This window comes from Heliangelus exortis, chromosome 3, assembly GCF_036169615.1.
Source record: "Heliangelus exortis chromosome 3, bHelExo1.hap1, whole genome shotgun sequence".
Classification (NCBI taxonomy): Eukaryota; Metazoa; Chordata; class Aves; order Apodiformes; family Trochilidae; genus Heliangelus; species Heliangelus exortis.
Genome location: NC_092424.1, coordinates 53,584,248 through 53,604,859, shown reverse-complemented (window position 1 = coordinate 53,604,859; position 20,612 = coordinate 53,584,248). Strand labels below are relative to the sequence as shown.

At 39.1% G+C, this 20,612-nt stretch overlaps 1 protein-coding gene across 7 annotated transcripts in view; it reads right to left on the bottom strand.

Moving 5' to 3' along the window:
* Window positions 1-20,612, bottom strand: part of ARID1B (AT-rich interaction domain 1B) — a 329,115-nt gene that overhangs the window by 224,796 nt on the left and 83,707 nt on the right. For all 7 annotated transcript variants that reach the window (XM_071740628.1, XM_071740632.1, XM_071740629.1 and 4 more), the window contains exon 4: window positions 4,130-4,240. In XM_071740628.1, the coding sequence (XP_071596729.1) occupies window positions 4,130-4,240 (111 nt within the window). The remainder of the gene's footprint in view (window positions 1-4,129; window positions 4,241-20,612) is intronic.

The window sequence follows — 20,612 nt, the reverse complement described above, 5'->3', positions numbered from 1 at the left end:
CTAAGCTTGAAGACTCAAACCATGATTTCTCTGCAGTTTACACTGGTGGAGCTGAGGGCTGCCACAAGCCCACCTTCCCTGTGGCCTCCAGCTGTGCATGCTCAGGCTTCTGGGCTTGCACTCAATGACTGCTTCCAACAGCTCAGGGATGGATCCTGGCAGAGAACTGACCTTAACTGTTTCCTATCTGTCTGGTGCTCTGACTGCTGCAGGACCCCACTGTGAAAACCGGGATCTGCTGTTCCACCATGTTCACTGACATGATGACAGCATCTTAAACCCTTCCAGTAAGATCACACAGCCTTTTAGAACATGGCTAAAATTAAAGCTGCTGCAGTCCCCGTTGTCCCCTTTCCTGTAACAGCTTCTGAGTCCCTTCTCCTCTTCTGAGGTACCACTGATGCCCACAAAGATACACAGAGATTCAGTCAAAAATTAATCCAGAAAATAAAGAGAGCGATTATTTCTCAACTGGTGCAATTCCTCAAGTCAATTCCACTGGCCAGTCCTAGGAGTGACTATAGAAGAGATGGCACAGCTGGCACACTGTAGAACACACAGCAGACTGCAACCATCCTGGCTTAGAACAGCTCAAGAAGCTGAAAAACTTCACCTGTAGGTTACAGTAAGAAAAAATAGGAGAAAGCCAGGCTTTGAAAGCATGGCAACCTTCTGTAGGCCATTTGACTTCACACCTCAAAACAAGCACACCTGACACTGGGAAAAAAAGGACCTTACTAAAAATAATACAAAACACAAAGTAACAGCAAAAACATCAATGCCTACCAGAAATTATTCATACTCAAGCCAATTAAAAAAAATAATTTCATTTCTACTTCCTGCTCTTTATCAACAGAATCCAAAGTGAACATTTACAAAATTACTCAATAAAGACAAAATAAAACATTAGTTTTCACAGATACACACAGCTTACTGCTGATACAAGCTCCTTTACTGCAACAACAAATTTGCAGATATATCACTTGGAAGATTTTTCCTGTAAGACTGCTCTAGCTTTCTCACAATAGCAGCAATGTGTGTTTTGCTATTATTCCTTAGGTCTCAAGAAATACATTCTATAGTAGCTGTTCCTGAGATAAATTCAGCCAGCCCTCTCCCCTTTTATTCCTTCACACTAACAGGGAATGTTTTCTGCTTATGACTTCCTTTCCTTCACAGAGTACCTAACTCCCATGTTTTCTCAAAAGCTTGAGATTTCCTTCTAATTGTGACCCCAACAAAAGTGCTTGGAGTACTATTTTGTGCAACTTTTCATTTGGGCTCTCAGTGACTCCACATGGTCAGAGACCCACAGGTCAAACCCTCCAGATATCAGAGCAGCTAGGACAAGGAAAGCAAGCATTGTATAGAATATGACAGGCCATTAGAAGTAGCTAATAAAGCCCTATTTTGTTTGTAGCCATTTGTTACCAACCCACATTACAAATTTGTCTGCTTTGAACTTTATGGGAACATTCATGCCAGAACTTTTATATACAATGTGTGAAGGAAATGGAACAACCATTGAGCTGTTTAGCTACACTTAACTATGACACAAACCTGCTAAAAAAAATCCCCCGAAGGATGACACAAGCCAGCATTCAGTGCTGCAGAAAGTGGCCAGCTCCTCTTCAAATCCATCAAAGGGAAACTCTTTTTTTCAAAGCCACATCAGAGAACACCATTCACCATTTAGCATTACATCTCTTTTGTTGTTTTCAGACACTTGTATAAGCTTGCTATGTAGCTGCTGTGATTTTACACAATGCCCTTAAGAAATAAAAAGATAACGGGCAAATTGTCTAAATACCAGAATACCATGAAACAAAACATAACCAAATTTTATTAAAAGCATAACACCGCTATCATTTCAAGCTTCACTGTACACAGATGATTTACTACTACCCTGAAGAACAGCATTAGCTTAAGAACATGCTTAAGCAGCCATATTTAGTATCTCAAAATGGCCCTGTAACTAGGCATACTAAACAAGGGATAGTGATCATGGGTTTCATAAGCAGTCCAAAACAAGATACAGAACTGTCTTGCTCCAGGGAAAAAACACCATGTTCATACAGTCAAGCCAGCCATACCCAAGTAGAGTTATATTAAAGCATTTATCATGTTCACCGTATTTTGAATATATGGATTATCCCTAATTTCTAAAACATTTTCTTTGGATGTAAGAGGATGGGAAGTTTGCTCACGCTACCAAAAAGAGCCATTGTCGCCACATATGAAAGATTGCGGTTGTTTTTAAATTTGAAAAACAAAACAAAACCACAAAGCCCCACTCAAAAAACCAAAAACAAGCAAAAAACCCAACCAACAACAAAAAAACCCAACCAAAACCAAAACAAAAACCAAAACCAAACAAAAAATACAAACAAACCAACCCAAACCAAAACTAAATAATGAAATGGTAATACTTCCCACTGCCCTCCATATCCAAACAGCAGGAGTTTTGAATAGTGCTCTTCGTTATGTATCAAAGCTTATCAGTAACAAAGTACCTCAATAACAGCATTTGGGACCAAAGTAAATTTTCAAGCTGTGCTTCCAAAATGGTTAACATTCACTGTTAATACTACTAGCTTACACCAACCTTGGATAATAATGAGCTACTAAATATACCAAACACTCAGGGACAAAGATAATACCCAATACTCTGCTTAGATATTGTGATGATGGAGGTAAGAGAGCACAGATTAAAAGTAGGACAATTTTTAAAGAAAAAACATAGGCAAATTAGTACAACATTATTTGATAAATAACTTGACTTCTCTCTACCCTAATAAGCACTGTTCTTGAAAAACTAGGAGGTAAAAGGTCCCTTTTAATATCACTGCTTTTTAAGGTAGGTAGGGGTTGAAAAAACAGTTCAATGTCCGCAGTATGTACTATTTTTAAGATAATTGCCAGCATTCATTTTTGAGATAGGTTGAGAGAAATTAGTCTTTTTAAAAACGATTTCCTGAAAAACTGACAAATTAATACTAGGTTCAAAGGAAATAGTTTTTTCTTCTCACACCAGGTCCCATAGCTTCTCCTGAGACATGTCTGTCTCAGACCTCATGTAAAAAATTTGTGGCACGTATACTCTCCTACACACCAAAGATGTAATTTCAAAACGCTGTGAAGATGCTTACTGCCCTATTTCTAGGGACCGACAACAGTGCCACAAGCCTGAGGTAAAATACACAACATACTACTAGATTTCAGAAATACATTTGGTGTTTTGATATGGTAAATTCTTCAGAAGGATCAGTCAGTTAACTGCAAATGGACTGATACCCAGTGAACATCAGGAATTACCCTTTATGTTTATGATACATTATTCCAAGCCATAAGGTCACACAGCTTATAAAAAGTTTTAATAATTTCAACTGGACATAATCTATTCGGTTTAAATTCATGCCATTTAAATTCATGTTGCCAACAAGAAAATTCCCAAATCGTGAGAGGCAAGCAGAGACAAAGCCAAGGACTACTTTGTCCACTATAGTGAAGTAAGACCTTAAAAAATGCAAGTAGCTGCAGTGTTTTTGCAAAGTATATTAATTTTGCTGTTTCCCCTGTAGCAGACTGCATAGAGCTCAGAAAAACTAAGAAGTGTTAGTCCAAAATAATCTCCTAACTAAAAGATCAACTTAGTCCAAGTATCACCATCATTGCCACTTCTACCTTTCTGCAGTAAAGACAGTAGCAGAATTAACACGTTAAACTGATTGATGCTCAGGGTCTTGGTGGCAGTATTCTAAACCAGAAACTACAGAAGTCCTTTGAAAATGGCACAGGAAAAAAAGACTCTTTCTCACCAGATTGTTTGGTCCAGGTATGGAATTCCTAAAGCTAAAACGTCAATTCATTTCCTCTATGCAAATACACATGTACAAAAGCACAAAATATTCATGCAAAAAAATAACTGCTACTTGGAACCAGAACAAGCCTAAGCAAAGTCTACTCAGATACAAACTGTCTGTTCTCATCATGTTTTTAAAAATAGTTTGTGATCAACATTATTAAATACTTCATCTTTCAGTATTTCTCATCTGCTCATCTTGGATGCAACAAAGTGCCACAAAAAGTGCTTTTGTTTTAAAATACAAAACAAACATTAGTTTCTTACTGGTAAGCTCGATGGTCTTTCTTGCTGAATTAGATTCAAGTCTTCATGGTTAGGCTTTCCTGGGGCCATAGGGGGTTGAGATCTGGTTCCATAGCCTTCCTGAGACATGTCCTGCAACAACAGTTGTAACAGAATTATTAATCTGACTCAGTAATTACGATTAAATTCACATCACAAAAGAGTGAAAATGTAACAGTTGAGTGCTGATGGCTTTTTTTATCAGAGGTTTTAAATAGTTAACCTTTCTGATGGAAGTATCAAGCCCACACAGGTATGGCTATGATCTGTGCTGTTCATGAAGAAATCCAGGGAACAGAGCAACAGGCCAACAAGCAACAGAGAACTGTATCACTGGAACATGGGGAAACACACAAAACCAAACCTGCTAAATAAATGACCTGCTTTGACTGTAAAAGCCTAGCACATACAAAGTGGCCAAAACACCTCATCCTACTCTGAGATGTATTCTCAAGTGTTTTGATCAAGTACCAAGCCAGGTGGAAGACTAGACTTGGGAAAACACGATAGTAATCACCTTGTGTAATCAGACTCCTGTAACAACCCTGGATTTACCATCTCCACTACTGGCACAACTTCCAAACACTGGCTATCACGTCATAGCACACAACACAGTCTCTGTACCTGCTGCAGGCATCCCGTGTCTGTCAGGTTAGAAAGTAAGTATATTTGATCAAGAGCATCTCCAAAGCCTGTACAAGCAACCTGGGGACTTTCCTCTCTGTACAAGCCCAAGCAGTCTTAGGTAATGGCCAAACACAGCACCAATCACACAACCTCCCCTGCATCATCCCCCATCTCACAATACAAGCATACCTCACATATATGGATACTTGCCCATTACAAAGCCTTAGATGTACGCTTCCTTTTAGCTACTATAGCAGCTTCTATACTAACTTCTTCAAGAAAAGAAGAATAGAAAAAAAAACCCCACCAAAACCAAAAATAAAAAACATAGAAGTCCAATGCCAACTTCAGTACGTGTAACTGGCAGGGAAAGTTGAAGAACCAGTTCTGGACTGCTAGAAAAGATACCTCACCTCAAAGGTTTTTCTTTGTTGTTTTTAAATGGCCTAATTCTCCTCTCCCCCTCCCTAGTTCACTACCAGTCCAATTTGCTTCAACCATCCTCACACCTCCAGCTTTGATATATGTGTACCTGAGACACATACACACTCCTGGCGTAGGGGGTCAGGGGATGCAGCCCTCTGCTTCACCCCACACCAGCCTGAGCATCTCTTTGTTTCTGCTCATGAAGGGCTCTTCTGACAGCCCTGTGTCCCCATCCACTTTGCTGCTCATGCAGGGACTCCAGGCGGCAGCTGCTTTGTAGAGCAGGAAAGTTTTCTTCCTTTGTTTTTAGCCCTCCTTCTGACAGGGGGAAATTTTTTAGCAGCCATACTGGTTCCATTCAGCCTCTCTGTCACTTTGGACTCTCCCAACACAGGGATACAGAAAATTCAACAGGGCTAATCAAACAAATTCCAGCAAACCTGATACGATGTAAACCCAGCAATAAATGATCCTATCCATAAGCCTGTGCCAAGTAAAATCAAGAAACACTTAAAAGGCCAGCACTTCAATGTGGTTACCAGCAGAGGGTAACAATTAGGCTTAAGGGTGACAAAGGCTGATGGCTGAATGATTATTATCCCCTGTGACCCCCCGCGCTCCCCCCCGCCCAGATTTCCACTTGTCACACAGCTCTCCTGCTGCGCACACCAGCAGGTTCCTGTGGATTAACAGTGAGGTTTAAAATCAACAAATGGCACAAGGCCTCCATTCAGCAGCCTTCACCCCAGTACAAAGGAGTAGAAAGGTGCAGGACAGCTTCACAATAGGCAAACAAATGAGCAAACCTCTGCTTTCCTTTTTATTTAAAAATACACGCACGCACACACGCGCGCACACACACACACACACACACACACACTCTCTCTCTCACGCACATGCAGGCTACTGGTTGTCACTGCATTGGCATCTGTAACAAACCCAGCAAACCCAGCATTTGACTCATCTTCCTAATTCTTAAAAGAAATACACCAAATAAGAACCACTTGTTAAAACAACAACAACAACAACAACTCCAGAAATACCAAGAGTGCTGAAAAAGCATAAGTGGAATATTCAATTTAGGAGATGTCATTTTACAAACACAATTGTTCCTTTTTTCCAAACAGACACTACAGGATTTTGCTGGGAAGCAAAACATGGTTTATATTTTTTTCAAATCAACAGCCATTAATTCCTTACAAAGCACCAAGCATGATCTTCCCCATATGTTTGCAATATTTCAACATCATTTTCTCCTGAAATTTCCAGGGAAACCAGAGCAGGAGAGTGAAGAGACAGCATCCTTTCTCGTGAGAAATACTGCATGTTGAATGGAATTTACTTTTACCTGGGTATTTGAAGACTGCCTATGAAATGTCTTTTCACACAATGAAGAGCACAAAAAAAAAAAAAAATCAGACATGACACCCCTTGTCTTTTTAAATGCATCTTTTTCATAGTGCTTTCCTTTCTGAGTCTGGAAAAACCAAATCCATTTGCTCAGTTCTAGATGAGATTTGGAAACAAGTACTGTGGACATCTGTGTTTGTTATGATACAGATACCTGTGTACTTCAAACGGGACTGAGATCACATACTTTTTCTTATGTTCTCCTTAAAGCTATCTACTTGGATCACTGGAAACTTGGAGAGTGGCTCTTGAGAAGAGAAGAATCAGTTTGCTCTCACTAAGTTGCAGGCATGGGAATCTCCCAGATGAAATATTCATGGGGCTGTGTGTATAATTTTACGTATTTATACATACTCATTGTCCAATAAAAACAATTCATTTATATACTAAACATAATGACAATTAAATAATAGCATATTTCACTGAGGTTGGCTATAGTACCAAAATAGTACTTAGCATCATTTTCACTGAGAAACAGAGGACAGAAAATCGCTACTGCCTTTCGTCCGTTCTACATTAGCACATTTTCTTAATTTACAGCTTATTACAGAATAAATACAACAGATTTTGAGAGAGAAATATGAAGTAATCTCACTTTCAGTTTTGAAAGGTCATTTTTTTTCTTAGCATCTAGAAATGGATTTATTTGGGACTGAAGAGAGGGAACATGAGGGGAAGCGGCACATGATGCCACATGTTGTGCTGCAGTCATTCTCCACTGATACTGGGGCTCAATCTTTTCCTGGGATCCTTGATTTTTTTCTTTACACTCAATATTTCATACGCCAATGACATCAGCTATCAAAACAAAGCTTATGATTTTTTATGAATCACAGAAAATCCTTTCTCCCATAGAAGAGCAGCATGTGTGTAAGAGAGAAATCCAGGCTTCTATAAACAGAAGGCTACAAGTTTCCACTCAGAACTTCCCAACTTGGCACAAACCCAATCATATCAGAGCTGTTATAGCACAAACTGTCAACAAAGTTGTAAAATAACTAAAAGCAGGGTTTCCCCCATCAGATTTTAGAAAAGGCACAAGGACAAATAATCAGCAAGTCATAAACTTATACTCAAAATAGCTAAAATTTCAGACTTTAAAAACAAACAAACAAACAAAAATTTATATTGTGGAACAGGCAGACCCCCCAAAAAGCAGGAAGTAAACTATGCTTACACATACACAACCTAAAATCTTTATATTGGGTAGGCTGTTCAGAAATAATTATATGTGGGCAATAATAGCAACAACCAATTATTTCTCATCCACAGAGCCTAAACTACTTGTTTACCTCTCAGTAACATACATGTCTAGCATACTCTGCAAATTGTGATATGGGTGGCTCAAGATTTGTGTAGTGTAAGGAGTAGGGGAGGAAACAGGATACTTTCTTCCTTCTTATTCTGTTACTGTGTTCACCTTGCATAATTTGGAAGTCTCTAATTCTGGTGTGGGATTTCACTAACACAGAGGATTCAAGTGACAAAGTGAGCCAATGTACCAACCTGCGAGAAAGTCAAAGGCCCCTTCTTCCTGCCCCCCTACAGCTGTACACATAGCCTCTTAGTTGGTCTTAGTGGCCTTTATTAGAAAATAATTTATGGAAAACAGTATACTAGGCTTTGATTTGAAAAACTCATTACAAACAATTTAGCTCATGTTCTTGATTCAGTTGATTGATCCTTAGAAGATTTAAAATGTGAGAGTAATGTAACAAGAGCAAAATTGAAAGCAAATGCTTACTATTTTTTTCCCAGATCACTTGAGAATGGAAGTTAAGACCCAGTGCAGCAGCCAAGAAGAACATACAACCCTACAATACAAGATTATTTTACTCATCACTGAAGGGATACCATGGAATGGAAAGAAGGCAAGTGCTATGCTACCTTGTTGTTACTTAGCCAAGTATCCGTCCATTCTGTGCAGGTAAATACATAGCAACACATTTCCCGTCCTTCCACATTTTTCAGTAGAAAGCTCCAATATAACCCTCCGACCCCCAATTTACCAGAATTGCCCCTATACAGACAAGTTCTAGCCAAAACTTAAAACCTAACACCATTACAACAAAGGACAGCCAAACTGTTGGAGGAATATTGTAGGTAAGGGTGTACTTAGAGAAAATGTTATGCCCAGGGGCACAGGCAACACTTAAGTCCCACATAAACAACCAACAGAATGCAGCCCTGTGGGGAATGATCCACTAAGGACAATAGAGCTGAGGCCTGCTTAAATCCTGGGCAGATGGTCTGGAGAGACCCTACAGGATGCAGATGAGACTCCTGCCGAAGAGTCTGGGTCAAGAAGAAATGCATGTATGTGTCTTGAATTTTAAGAATCAGAAATGGGGGAAAATGAAAGAAAACAAAAAGCCTAGAGCTTTGAAGAAAAAGAAGCAGGTATCCTGCAACTGGAGAGCACTGTGTACACACCAACAAGCAAGTTTCTTGTTGTAAAGAGGGAAGAGATGACTGCGAGAAAAAAATATTTGGTAGGTTCCAGCACCTATTACCCTGACAAAAAAAGAAAAGAGTGCTAACCACTGGAGGTGGAGTACCAGCATAGTCTGGTAATCCTCTCCTCTTCAACATGCTGGTCTGTGTTTACATGATGAAGTGAATAAAACCTGCTCATAACCAGAACACGTAAATCATTTCAAGCCACCTCCCTTCCACCACCACAGAAACCTGAATGGATACAAGGAAAGCAGCTGTCCTGAAGTATGGCGAGCTGGCATCTACCTCAACATGCTGATGCTATTTGTTTGCTATTGCTTCAGTGAGGCTGGCAAGCAGCAACTGCTCTTCTTTCAGGTGGTTATAATTTCTCCACAGTCAAGCCAGGGCAGGATTGCATCCTCAGAAACAAAAACGCTACTTTGCCTCACCAAGTTGATTTTGGTCTTCATCTTCATTACAAATACTAGAAACAGTCAAGAGCTTCGGAGAAGTGCCAAAGCAAAATGGTCCTTTCCTTTTTCAAAAGAAGATAACTTGTCCAGAAATTACACCTAACACCTCAGAGAAAAATCCTACCGTGTACCTGGAAAAATTTGGAAAACCGCTAGTCTGGATTTCATAGGTATAGACCAGTCAGTAAGACACCTCATCTTCTTCTTCAATGCTATTACCCCCTTCTCTTCCAAGACACCTGCAGCTTCATTCTAAAACCTACCATTTCCTCGATCTCTTTTTTAAGCTACTGTATTTTTTTTAAATCTACAGTGGATACAAGGCTTTTCTCCCTTCAGCATCCCAAGTATCACAGATGACAACTAAATTCAGTCTTGAGACACTGGAGGGGGAAGAAAAAAAATATCCGTTGAGTAGCAGGCAGCAGCTGATGCAAAAGGATACTAACTTTGGGAAGCAAATGTATTATTAAGGCTCAGTCCATCAGACCTCTTCAGGAACTTATTAGAAACTCAGACTACCTAACTACCCAAAGTTTTTCCCTGCAGAATACACTGAAAGCATTTAAAACACAGTTAGGGTCAAAAAAAGCCCTCCATATTTTATGGGAAGAACATTGCTCCGATGTCAGAGCTTCTAGTCACATACCAGGTAACCTGAGCCAACTAACAGAAGAGAAGGGTCGGACTCGCTTCCTAAATGCTCTTTTCCATTTGCACGTCTCATCTATATGGCCTCCAGGAGCCACGTTAAGCAAGTGAAGCAGGAAGAGCTCCAAGATGAAATCATTCTCAGAAACCCTTAGCTTGCTATTCTCTTTCTGCCACTACTGCATTCCATGGATCACAGAGCATATCAATAGTGGATTTAATCAGAAACAAGACATTCCTTCTGGTTTTCTTCTCATACTTGTAACACACCACATGAAAAAAATACGTGAGTTTGATGTTTGTATTAAAATGTGACTGTTGCACATTGCACAGCCTGATAAACAGCTGTCAGTTCTTCATTTACAGGCAAAAAAGGTAGTTGCTTTGTTCTATAAATGTAAAGTCCCAGTGTGGATGAAGAGATGAGACAGAACCAGAAGAAGTAATCTAAGAAATATAACTTGGAAATAAGGGGTAAAATAAGCATTTTATTTCCACGAATTTTCCCATGCTTATAGAGCTTTTCAGACCTTTCCTAAAAAAATTCAACAAAGCTGGGCAGTACAACCATGCTTTTATTTTCTACACCCGCTTCTTACTCTCCCTACCCATCCTTTCACAGATAAAAACTATGGTTATTAAAAAAGAAAAAAAAAAAAAAAAAAAAAAGGAAAGGAAAAAAAAAAAAAAAAAAAAAAAAAAAGGAGTCCTAGTTTTACATGTCCTGTTCTTTCTAGGCATTTCAGACAAACTACCACACTTATGTGACGACTTGCAGACGACTTACAGATTTTGTACAATCCAGCATCCTGCCCTGCCACACTGGTCCTTCCTAAAACCGCAGAGGAACACATCTCTTCAGCAAACCCACCCCAAAGAGCAACACCTGACAAAACACAGGAGAGGGGCAAGATTTAAAACCCTGCCATTTGGCTGGGCTGCTGCAAAAGTGGGGAGCTGGGTGCCTGTGCCCCACACCTCCTGCTGCCACCGCAGAAGCTCTCCCGAGCGCACGCTCGCTGGCAGAAATGAGGTCAGAGCACTGCCCACAGCTTACAGCAGAGCTGGAAGCCTGAAGCCAGCTTACAGAATAAGGAGAAAAGCTGCACTGAGAGCAGCTGCTACCTCCAGGCTAATGGAGCTAGGCACCCTAGAATGAGACTTCCTCACTTGAGACAGAGAAACATTTCTTCGGCGTTTTCTTAGGGGCATCTGCAACTGTACTTCCAGGCAAAAAAACAGGACTTCAACCAAAGGCTCAAGAAAACCTGCAAATCTATGAGGAAGGATTGCAAGAAACACCCAAACCATCACTGAGGTTGCATTAAAAAACCACCCAAACAGAGAGCTGTACTGTCTCACCGACTATATTACGTCACAGAGTTCATTGACAGCTGCTGACTTACTCCCTAATATTCTAGCATGGAAGTCGCTTAAAACAAATTATCAAAATGAGGTGTACCTACTATTCTATCAACAGCAGACCCATAAAAGAAAGCACTGAAGTCACATGCAAAGAAGTCTAAAACTTTTGGTAAACAACGTTTTCTCAGCTGGACTCGAATGTTTTGGTTAACTTAATTTTTCAGGATGTGAGAGGAATAGTGTTACAATTGGGGCTAGTGGAGGGAGAGAACTAGCTGCATCCTCTCCTTCTCTAGAGTCTCTGAAGACACAGAGCATCCGTGCAAAAATCTTTAAATTCAGCCACCATGTGACAAAATATCTTAGTCCGAGGAGTGGAAAGAGAACAGTAACATACAGAAGGAAGCAAAAGTAGTTCAATTGACTTCACAGTACAACAGTTTAAACCAGCAGTAGCAAATAATCTCCTTAATCTTTGAGGTAGAAAAAGTCTTCATCACCATCACCACAACGATAATTTTTTTGAATTAAAGTATTCCCAAGTGGGTTGGTTTTGGGAGTGGTGGGAGGAGGGTGAAGGGGTGTGGAGAACAAGTGAAAGAAGTGATGAAAACTTGAAACTGAGACCAGACCACTGACTAATCTTTAATAGAGAAACAAACAAACAAACAAACAAACAAAGCAAAACAAAACAAGCCACAAAACCACACACACAAAACCAAACCAAACCAAACCAAAAAAACCAAACCAAACAAACCACAAAAAAAAAACCAACAAAACCAAACCGAAAAAAGAAAGAAAAAACCACAACCAAACAAAAAACCCCAGGGACTTTCATTAAAAGTTGGTAAAGGACTGCCAGGTAATAAAGCAACAATAAACTTCTTTTGTGAAGGTGAAGAAGCATGATCTTTATGAATCCTGAAGGCAGACACTGAAAGCCCACATGCAGCTAGATATTTAATTTTCTACCTAAAAACATGCAAGTGGAAGATACCTAAGATGTGTGCTGGGTAACCAGGGAGAAGTACAAGGAAGACATGAAGACAGAGGTTGTAGTCTTCCAGAGCTTGAATTATTGAGGGACAGCTCACCAAGAACAACAGTTGTTCTCTCTCCCACAACTACCAAGTAGTTCTGTCAACACATATAGGTAAACTTGCTTTTTAAGTGGTATGTTATTTACTTGCATTTGCTATTTCATTCCTTCTTGTCCATATCTGATTCCACCAACAAAAACACCCTCTTAAGATTTCTGCTGCATACTCCAAAATCCACTACTGTAGGAGAGAAATGCAGTAAAAGGGAAATAATGGAAAGGGTAATGAATACATATAAAACCGTTGCTGACATATATTCAGGTAACACACTGTCTTAACAAAAAAATCCCAATTCAAAATACAGAAAAATAAACATACACTAAACATCTTCAATTAGTAAAGAAAATATGAGCAGCCAGAAACAATAAAGTGGTAAATTTTATGCCAGGAAATACTAACAAACTTATTTTCCCCACCTTTGAGGAAAACAGTGTGTTAATTTAAAGGCCATAAGGGAACACTGCTACATTGCAACAGGCCATGGGGTGTAATTTACAAGACCACTAAAGTTTGGACTATATATATGGCTCATAGAGAACTTCAAAAAACCCCAGAAAACAAAACAAACAAACAAAAAACAAAAACAAAAAACCAAACAAAAAAACCCCTACCACTCTGATTTATTAGTACTTCTCAGAGTTTATAACTTTATCATTTAATTCATAATACTGTACTATTTGGGTTTTAATTTTTTTCTTAAAACAGGGTTTGTGCATTTATATTCTAAAGCATTTGTGTAGACAACTTTGTCTATCAACAGCCGTCATGTGACTGGATCATAAAGTAAAAGACTTACACTATCAGGTATCCTTTGATAAACTCACAGTTCAGTTTAACTTACAAATTTCAACAGTATAGATAAAATTATTTCTGGGATATTAAGTTTGCTCTCAGAATAACAGTAAAAAAAAAATCATCATTGAGTAATAAGCAGAGTGATAAGGGGAGCAACAATAGTTATGTTCACTATTCTAAAACAAAACAGTTTTTATCAGTTTGCATTCCAATAGTTTTACTATGAAGTTAATTAATAGACTCCTACACTAAATGCCAAGCAATTAATGGCACTGAACTATAAATGGCTTTGTCTTTGCTCTTGTAGAGTTATTTTATAAAGCAAATGCAAGTCTATCACTTCACTGATTTAATTCAGACTTCGTGAGGTTAATATTCGCAAGCAATCTCAATATAAAGAACTGCTTTAATTAACCTTCTGTGATTTAAATATGGGGAGAAATTGGAATTTAGAAACTTTAAATACCACCATAATAACAACAACAATAATAATACTTTGTGGATCAAAGCCAAACCACGGATTTGAAAAATACATCTGAACAAGTGTATCTTACTGTATTTCTAAACTCATTTAAAAGATTTTTCTCTCACCATAACACACTAAATCCATGATAGATTTTACACAGTTTTTGTAGTTGAGATGAAAAATGTTTCCTTTCAGGATTATTTACTTACAAATACTGAAGCTTTGAGTTTTAAAAAAATTGTTCAGTCCCCACATTTTGCACTAGAATGCTTTCCCAGATTTTTGTTATGGATGTAGGATGTCTACACTGATTGTATGTAAGTAACATTAAAACACAAACACAGGAACAGACTAGGACCTTCTTTCCCCCCAAGACTAAATTTTCTCTTTCCCTTTTAGCTAAAAGGAGTCTCTTATTGCCAGAGTTTATGATAATCTATGCTGACTTCATTTTATTACATGAAAAACCTCATCAGGACCCAGGCCTTTCTGCATTGCTCATCTTAAAAGCACAAGAGCTCCTACGTATCTACTAGGCATAGAATGATATAAAACCAGGATAAAAATTAAAACCCAGCAAAGTACAGGGGACCATGAATATTCCTGCCAAGCAGGTCTGCAGTGTGCCCTGACCCATCTCCCTGGGACTGTACGGCCAGATACCATCAAACCCTCAGCAGCAGCAGATGCCTGAAGAGGTGCACTTGCTGCTTTCTCAGGAGAAGAAAGCTGACCTTCAAAATCCCTCCTTCAAGCCGTGAACCGAAAAGCCCACATTCGGCAGAAAACCTTTACCAGATGAACACAGCAAAAGAGCACAAAGACTCAGGAAATGTTCAACAACAGGGAGGGAACTTCTAACTGAAGGTGCAGTACAATTGTTAAGACAACACAGAGGCAAACAAACACTTAAACTGACAGCCCTTTGGAAGTTGATAAAACAGAGATATAAACAAGTTTGCTGCATGTTATGCATAAATAACAGTACCACTGTGCAAGATAGAATACTCCTTTCCCAGTAGTATCACTTAACAAATCCAAGTTACTACAAAGACATATGGGTATGGGGCTAATTCCGCACGCTAACTTTAAAGGCTTCAGACCTGGTAGACTGGAGCTGATTTTTATTTGGCTAAATTGATCACCATGTCTGTAAATGCTTCCTTTAAACTAAGAGGGCCAAGAAAGCCTTCTCAACATATGAATGCAGTTTTTTGGGTTTGGTCAATACGCCTTCAGCAAAAATAAACCTGCGCTCCTGTGAGTGTTGCTCTGGGCTATGCCCTCAATTTCATGTTTGTGCTCAGGTGTGACTTTACAGACAATTATCCTTGCTTTTTCTGCCTAACTCTCTTCCTGCTAACTGCATGGCTCTGGAAGATCATTCTCCAAGTCTGACAAGGTAGCACCTATTATAATCTTATAAATACAGATATAAATCACCGAGGGAAAAAGAGAAAGGTCTGACATATTTCCTGCAATGATTTAAGCAATGCTGAGCATACAGAGCATGCCCCAAATGGACAATAACCAGCTATTCTCACTACTAGGAGAAGATGTAGCACAACAGGAGTCACAGTTTCACTGAACTCCTGAGCTGAGTATATAACCTCTGCCACACAAATATACAGCCATATGCAGAACACTTACTTTCTATTATAGCAGCATCATGATTATGAAATAAAACTTCATAAAAGTAGAAATCTAACTGGCAAAGACTCCCGAGTACTCATTTAACCTACACAGGTTCAAACCTCATTTGCCCTTCCTGAAAACATCATGTGCTTAAGAAAGGCTAGAAAAGGATTAATTATTTTTATGCACAAGATCAGTATGGTTCCTAACTACTTCATTTGTTTGTTTGCTTTTAAGTAACCTCAAGATGACAATTGCCTTTCAGAGGTGGTGGTCACTGGTGGCTTGTCTAGAAGTCAGGATTTAAATCATGGTGTGTGAGTTTGGAAGTCAGATGCTGAAAGCCTCCTCTCCCCAAGCCCAGCCAACCTTTATTACAGGTGCAAAAAGTCAGTGTTGCAGTCTGCCTTTTGCAGCTATCTGCTCTCCTTGAAGCAGGTTGGCAACAAAGGCTTCAGTATACCAAAATGGATGCCTTTATGAAGAGTTATACTGTTGTTTTCCCTTATCTCTAATTTCAGGTACCACAGAAGGGAGGCTGAAAAAGCTGGCAGAAATATGTTTATCTGTACCAGATTTTCAGCCATTTCTCTGTTCACTACATACAAGCAGCTCTGGTTTTTAAAAGCCAACCAACAAGCACCCATCAGAAGCAAAAGTTCTTGGCGGCATGAATTTGAGTTTGAGCAATGTAAAGTAATCACTTCTCCCTTGAACCTCTTTACCCTGGAAAGAAAATAATTGCTTGTAAACCAAAACCAAGCCCCAAGCCAAAGTCTTTCAAGACAGCATGAATATACACTGTGCACTAGGCACCTCTGTTGCTGAGGAGACTGAAGCCACAAAGGATTTATGGTACACTGCATGTAGTGATGTCAGCCACTGCCAATGATAGCAGGCAACAATCTCTTCTGAACATTACATTTGACTATGAGTTGACATAAAACTGCAATAGCCCACTTCCATGAAGAATACTTTCCTAAATGCCTGGCAGCAAATGCTCGATTAACCTACAAGCTTGGTCATTCCCATATTTCCTGTGGTTCATAACACAACTAATATTAAGTGTAGCCACTTATCTAGTGGTAGTTGATCACAGACACAAGGGCTAAAATGAAAGAAGAACAAATTATTTTTATTACAGCTTTAAGCCATGGGCAGCTATATGTTACTTGCAACGCTGCATATGCTCTAAAAGAAGTTTAAATTAAATTCAGAAACTTAAAAGCCAAGATCTTATCAAATAGAACAACTGCACTAAAGTGTAAAACTTAAATTTGGACTCACTGTCTGTATTACTTACTAATGAATTTGGTATTTGCATGTAACACAACTATTCCTAACTTAAAACAACAGTGTTTTGTACAGTGTTACACCCCAAAACAGCTTGAGTGTTAATTAACATTCTATTTATTATACTGTTAAAAGACCTTTAGCAGCTCACATTGAATTTAAAAACAAGACTTCATCCTCACTATACCAAAATCACTTTAATAATTTGATGCATTTTGCCTCAAAACAATTTGTTCTGTTTTCATGACAGCCATACAGCTTGGACATGAAAACAGATTAATTAGTTTCACATTTTGTTCACATTTTCAAAGACTGTTTCAAATTGGGTAATGTTTTATCTGTCCTACCTTGCACTGACTCAATGCTAGAAACAGATGTCCGTGGAGGAACAGTCTCATCATGGTCTCAGACTTGCAGCTGACTCTAGTTCAAACCACTCTCACCAGTTAGGAACAAATCTGGAATTTAGGGCCTCTATTGATTCCAGTTCAGGGAACTGGAGAGAAGCTGCAGCCCCTTGTGGGAATGCCAGTGGTCGCCAGCCCTCTCCCCAGAGAGACCAACTGAGGCACCACGTCCCCCACCTCATCATGCACACTGCCCTCCTGCTTTGGATGCCTGAGAATACTGAAACAGCTCACAGATTCTTCACTGGCCTGAATGGCATTCAACCCCTCCTGGCCCACTCTCAGAAAAAATCCACCAGTTATTTCAGGCTTTCTTTTTCCCATGACACTTTGAGTTGGAAAAAAAATTCATGACAATCAGCAGGTCTTATCCATAAGTAAGGTGCTACACTGGGGGAGAAAACAAAGTTTTGGCCAGCTTTTAGAACATTTTAATAGAACTTGACAGTGACAACTTGTTTATAAAACATTTTGTCCTTTTAAATAAAAACAGACTAAAGGCTGAGCCTGAACTATCTGACTGTTCCTTTGAGGCACTTAAAAGAAACATGGTGACCACACAGAAATGGTGTAAAAACACACACAGTCTCTTCATGCACACTGTTACCCAGATGGACCAATGCCCAAAAAAAGTGCACTTGTATGCCCCAGCTCACGGACCTGCCACAATTCTTTTCCCCTTTTCATCTCATGCTTGCATTTGAGTAAGGGGATCAGCATAGTCCCAACTCTACCCTTGCCTGCAAGCAGAAAGCTTCCAGAAATATTTACAAAAAATTATGACTTCAGCATAACAGTAGCAGGTGTAGAATAAAATAACTGGTTTTGTTTAACTAAGAGTAAGTCCATAATTATCTTGCAGATGTATTTCATCTGTCAGGTAGTAATATTGTCCCAACTCACAAAATAGTACATTAAACCTCAAAGGCACGATCCTCTCTCAGTACATATGAACACATGATACATAAGACAAGAAAATATACAAACAAGGCTGTTTAAAAGCCAGTTGGAAAGCATAATAACCCAAAATATACACCACACTATCTTAACAAAATAATGTTTAATGATGACAGTTCAAGTTTGCAATTACATGACATTATTGAGCAAAATATCACTTCTACTTATGGCAAAAGACTTAGAACTGCAAAAACAACTGAAGCATGTATTCACTTATATGCCATTTCAAGATGAAAAACCCTGCTAAGGGCAACACTGTAGTAGTAGTGCAGCACATCCTTCCCTTTTCTTTTAAAGAGCAGTAAAGGTAAAAAGGAGTTTAAAAAAACCACAACCAAGGCAATATCTGTATCTACTGGCAATATCTAATGATCAATGAATCTGCTACTGCAATGAATTCACTTAAAACAAAGCTCTTCCTTTAATGTTTTTTACACAGCAGGCTTCTGATAGGAAGAGGGGATGACTGGTTCTGGTTTAACAATATGGCTCTATAGTGAACTAGGCCAGTAGTATTATCAAATCACCTCTTACAAAATTCCTTTTCTGCCCACCGTGCAATCAATTTAACAAAGAACTGAAAAACTTACACTTCAAAACATTCAAATAAATCCCACTCTCCTCCTTCCTATCTAAGTTTATTAGAAGAACAGAAAGTTGCAAGCCACTGGAATAGTCCCAGAAATTATTTTACCTGTTTACTTTTACAGACAAGATCACATAATGAATTCAAGTGAGCCAAGGAAAAGGAGCAATGGCCTTACACTTGCACAGTATGTGAGAAATGAAGACAAGAACCCAGTTTCAAGGCACAACACTAAAAATTATACCTGGCTGCAGAAGCTCGCTCACATTATATCTAAAAGCAAAAATAAAACATCGTCTGTATGACATTTTCTACCAGTTTTCTCCTTGTAATAGAATAACCAGTACATCACACTACAGGCTTGTAAATAAAAGGAAATGAGTGGCAAGACACAGTCTGTGATCCATCCAGAATAAACACTACTTTCAGCTTGATAATAGCCAAAACCAGTAGATTGACATAAATCTACATGGAACATCAAGAAAATACAATAGGGAAAAGATTGAGAGGCCCCTTTTCTCCAGACTGGCATCTCCTCTGTCCTGAAGTAAAACCAGTTCAATCACACTGGCATCACTAAGGTGTCAATCATGGAGATTCGTGTTCTTAAAACAGAACACGAAACTTCTTCACCTCAGAGCTGCTCCCTTGCTACAAGGATGATCAGCTTCCAGTCCATCAGGCACAGAATAGTACAAAGACTCTTCAGGACAAATATCACCCTTTTGTTACGTACTTGGAGAATGACCACAATAGTAATGTCCTGATCCACTGCTGGGGCTACCACAAAATGCTTCAATATTATTAGAGTGATCTTCTCTTGCATTATGGTCCAACCACTCTCTCCAGGAAAAACACTGCATATACAGTTTTTCCATAATTCTGGCTAGTCAACATGAGTCAAAAAAACATCTCCAGAGGCCAGCTTCTCCTTTTGAGGCCATCATCCTGAAACAATTGAGTTTATATGTTCCTCAGAGCTGTGACGATTCAAACTAGGGCTTCACATCAACTATGAGTGCAAAAAGCAACAAAATCAGTATGAAAAGACAAGGAAACTGTTAATGAAGAATGCAGAAATCACAGAGGAAATACAGGTGCAAACTGACAAGAAAGAGTAAAAACAAGGATGACAGACAAAGAATGACAGACTGCATGACTGAAACTGCCTCAGTTTTCTAACTGACCCTTCCTGAGACAGGGGGAAGAGCAGCCATGGAACCAATATGGAGATGGGAAAACGGAACAAGCACCAAGGTGTTAAGGACTAATTATTTACATGAAATGGTTCCATCTACACAGAAATGCTCCTGGAAAAGCCTGTACAATTTAAAACTGGAGATCAGAGTTCAAAACCTAAGAGGCTGATCACTACTGAAGAAAAAGACAATGAATCAGCCATCCACAAACCACAAAGAATTTCAGGTGTGATTCTCACATTAAGGATTACCAACTGCAAGGGTGTGCTGGTGAGGACACAATGTGTCATCTGAATTTGCAGAATTAGGCAAAATGTCCATTCACGCTGAGATGCCTGTATCAGCCATGGAACCTGGATTTACACAGTCCATCACTGTGCCCCCAAATCCTCAAAGAAATTTGGCTACACTGAGGCTGATTTCTTCTACATGTGAATCTGTCCTTGCCTTTCTCTTCAACCCAGCTCTCTGAAGATCATGAGATATGGAAGGCTTTACTCTCATTTTGCCTTTTCCCTCTTCTACATTATTCCTCACCTCATTGCACAATCCTTCACTTTTCTGCAAATGATGTCTCGGTATCACATACCAAAAGATAAATCAGGACCTTGTTATTTCATAAGACCTGTATAGTTT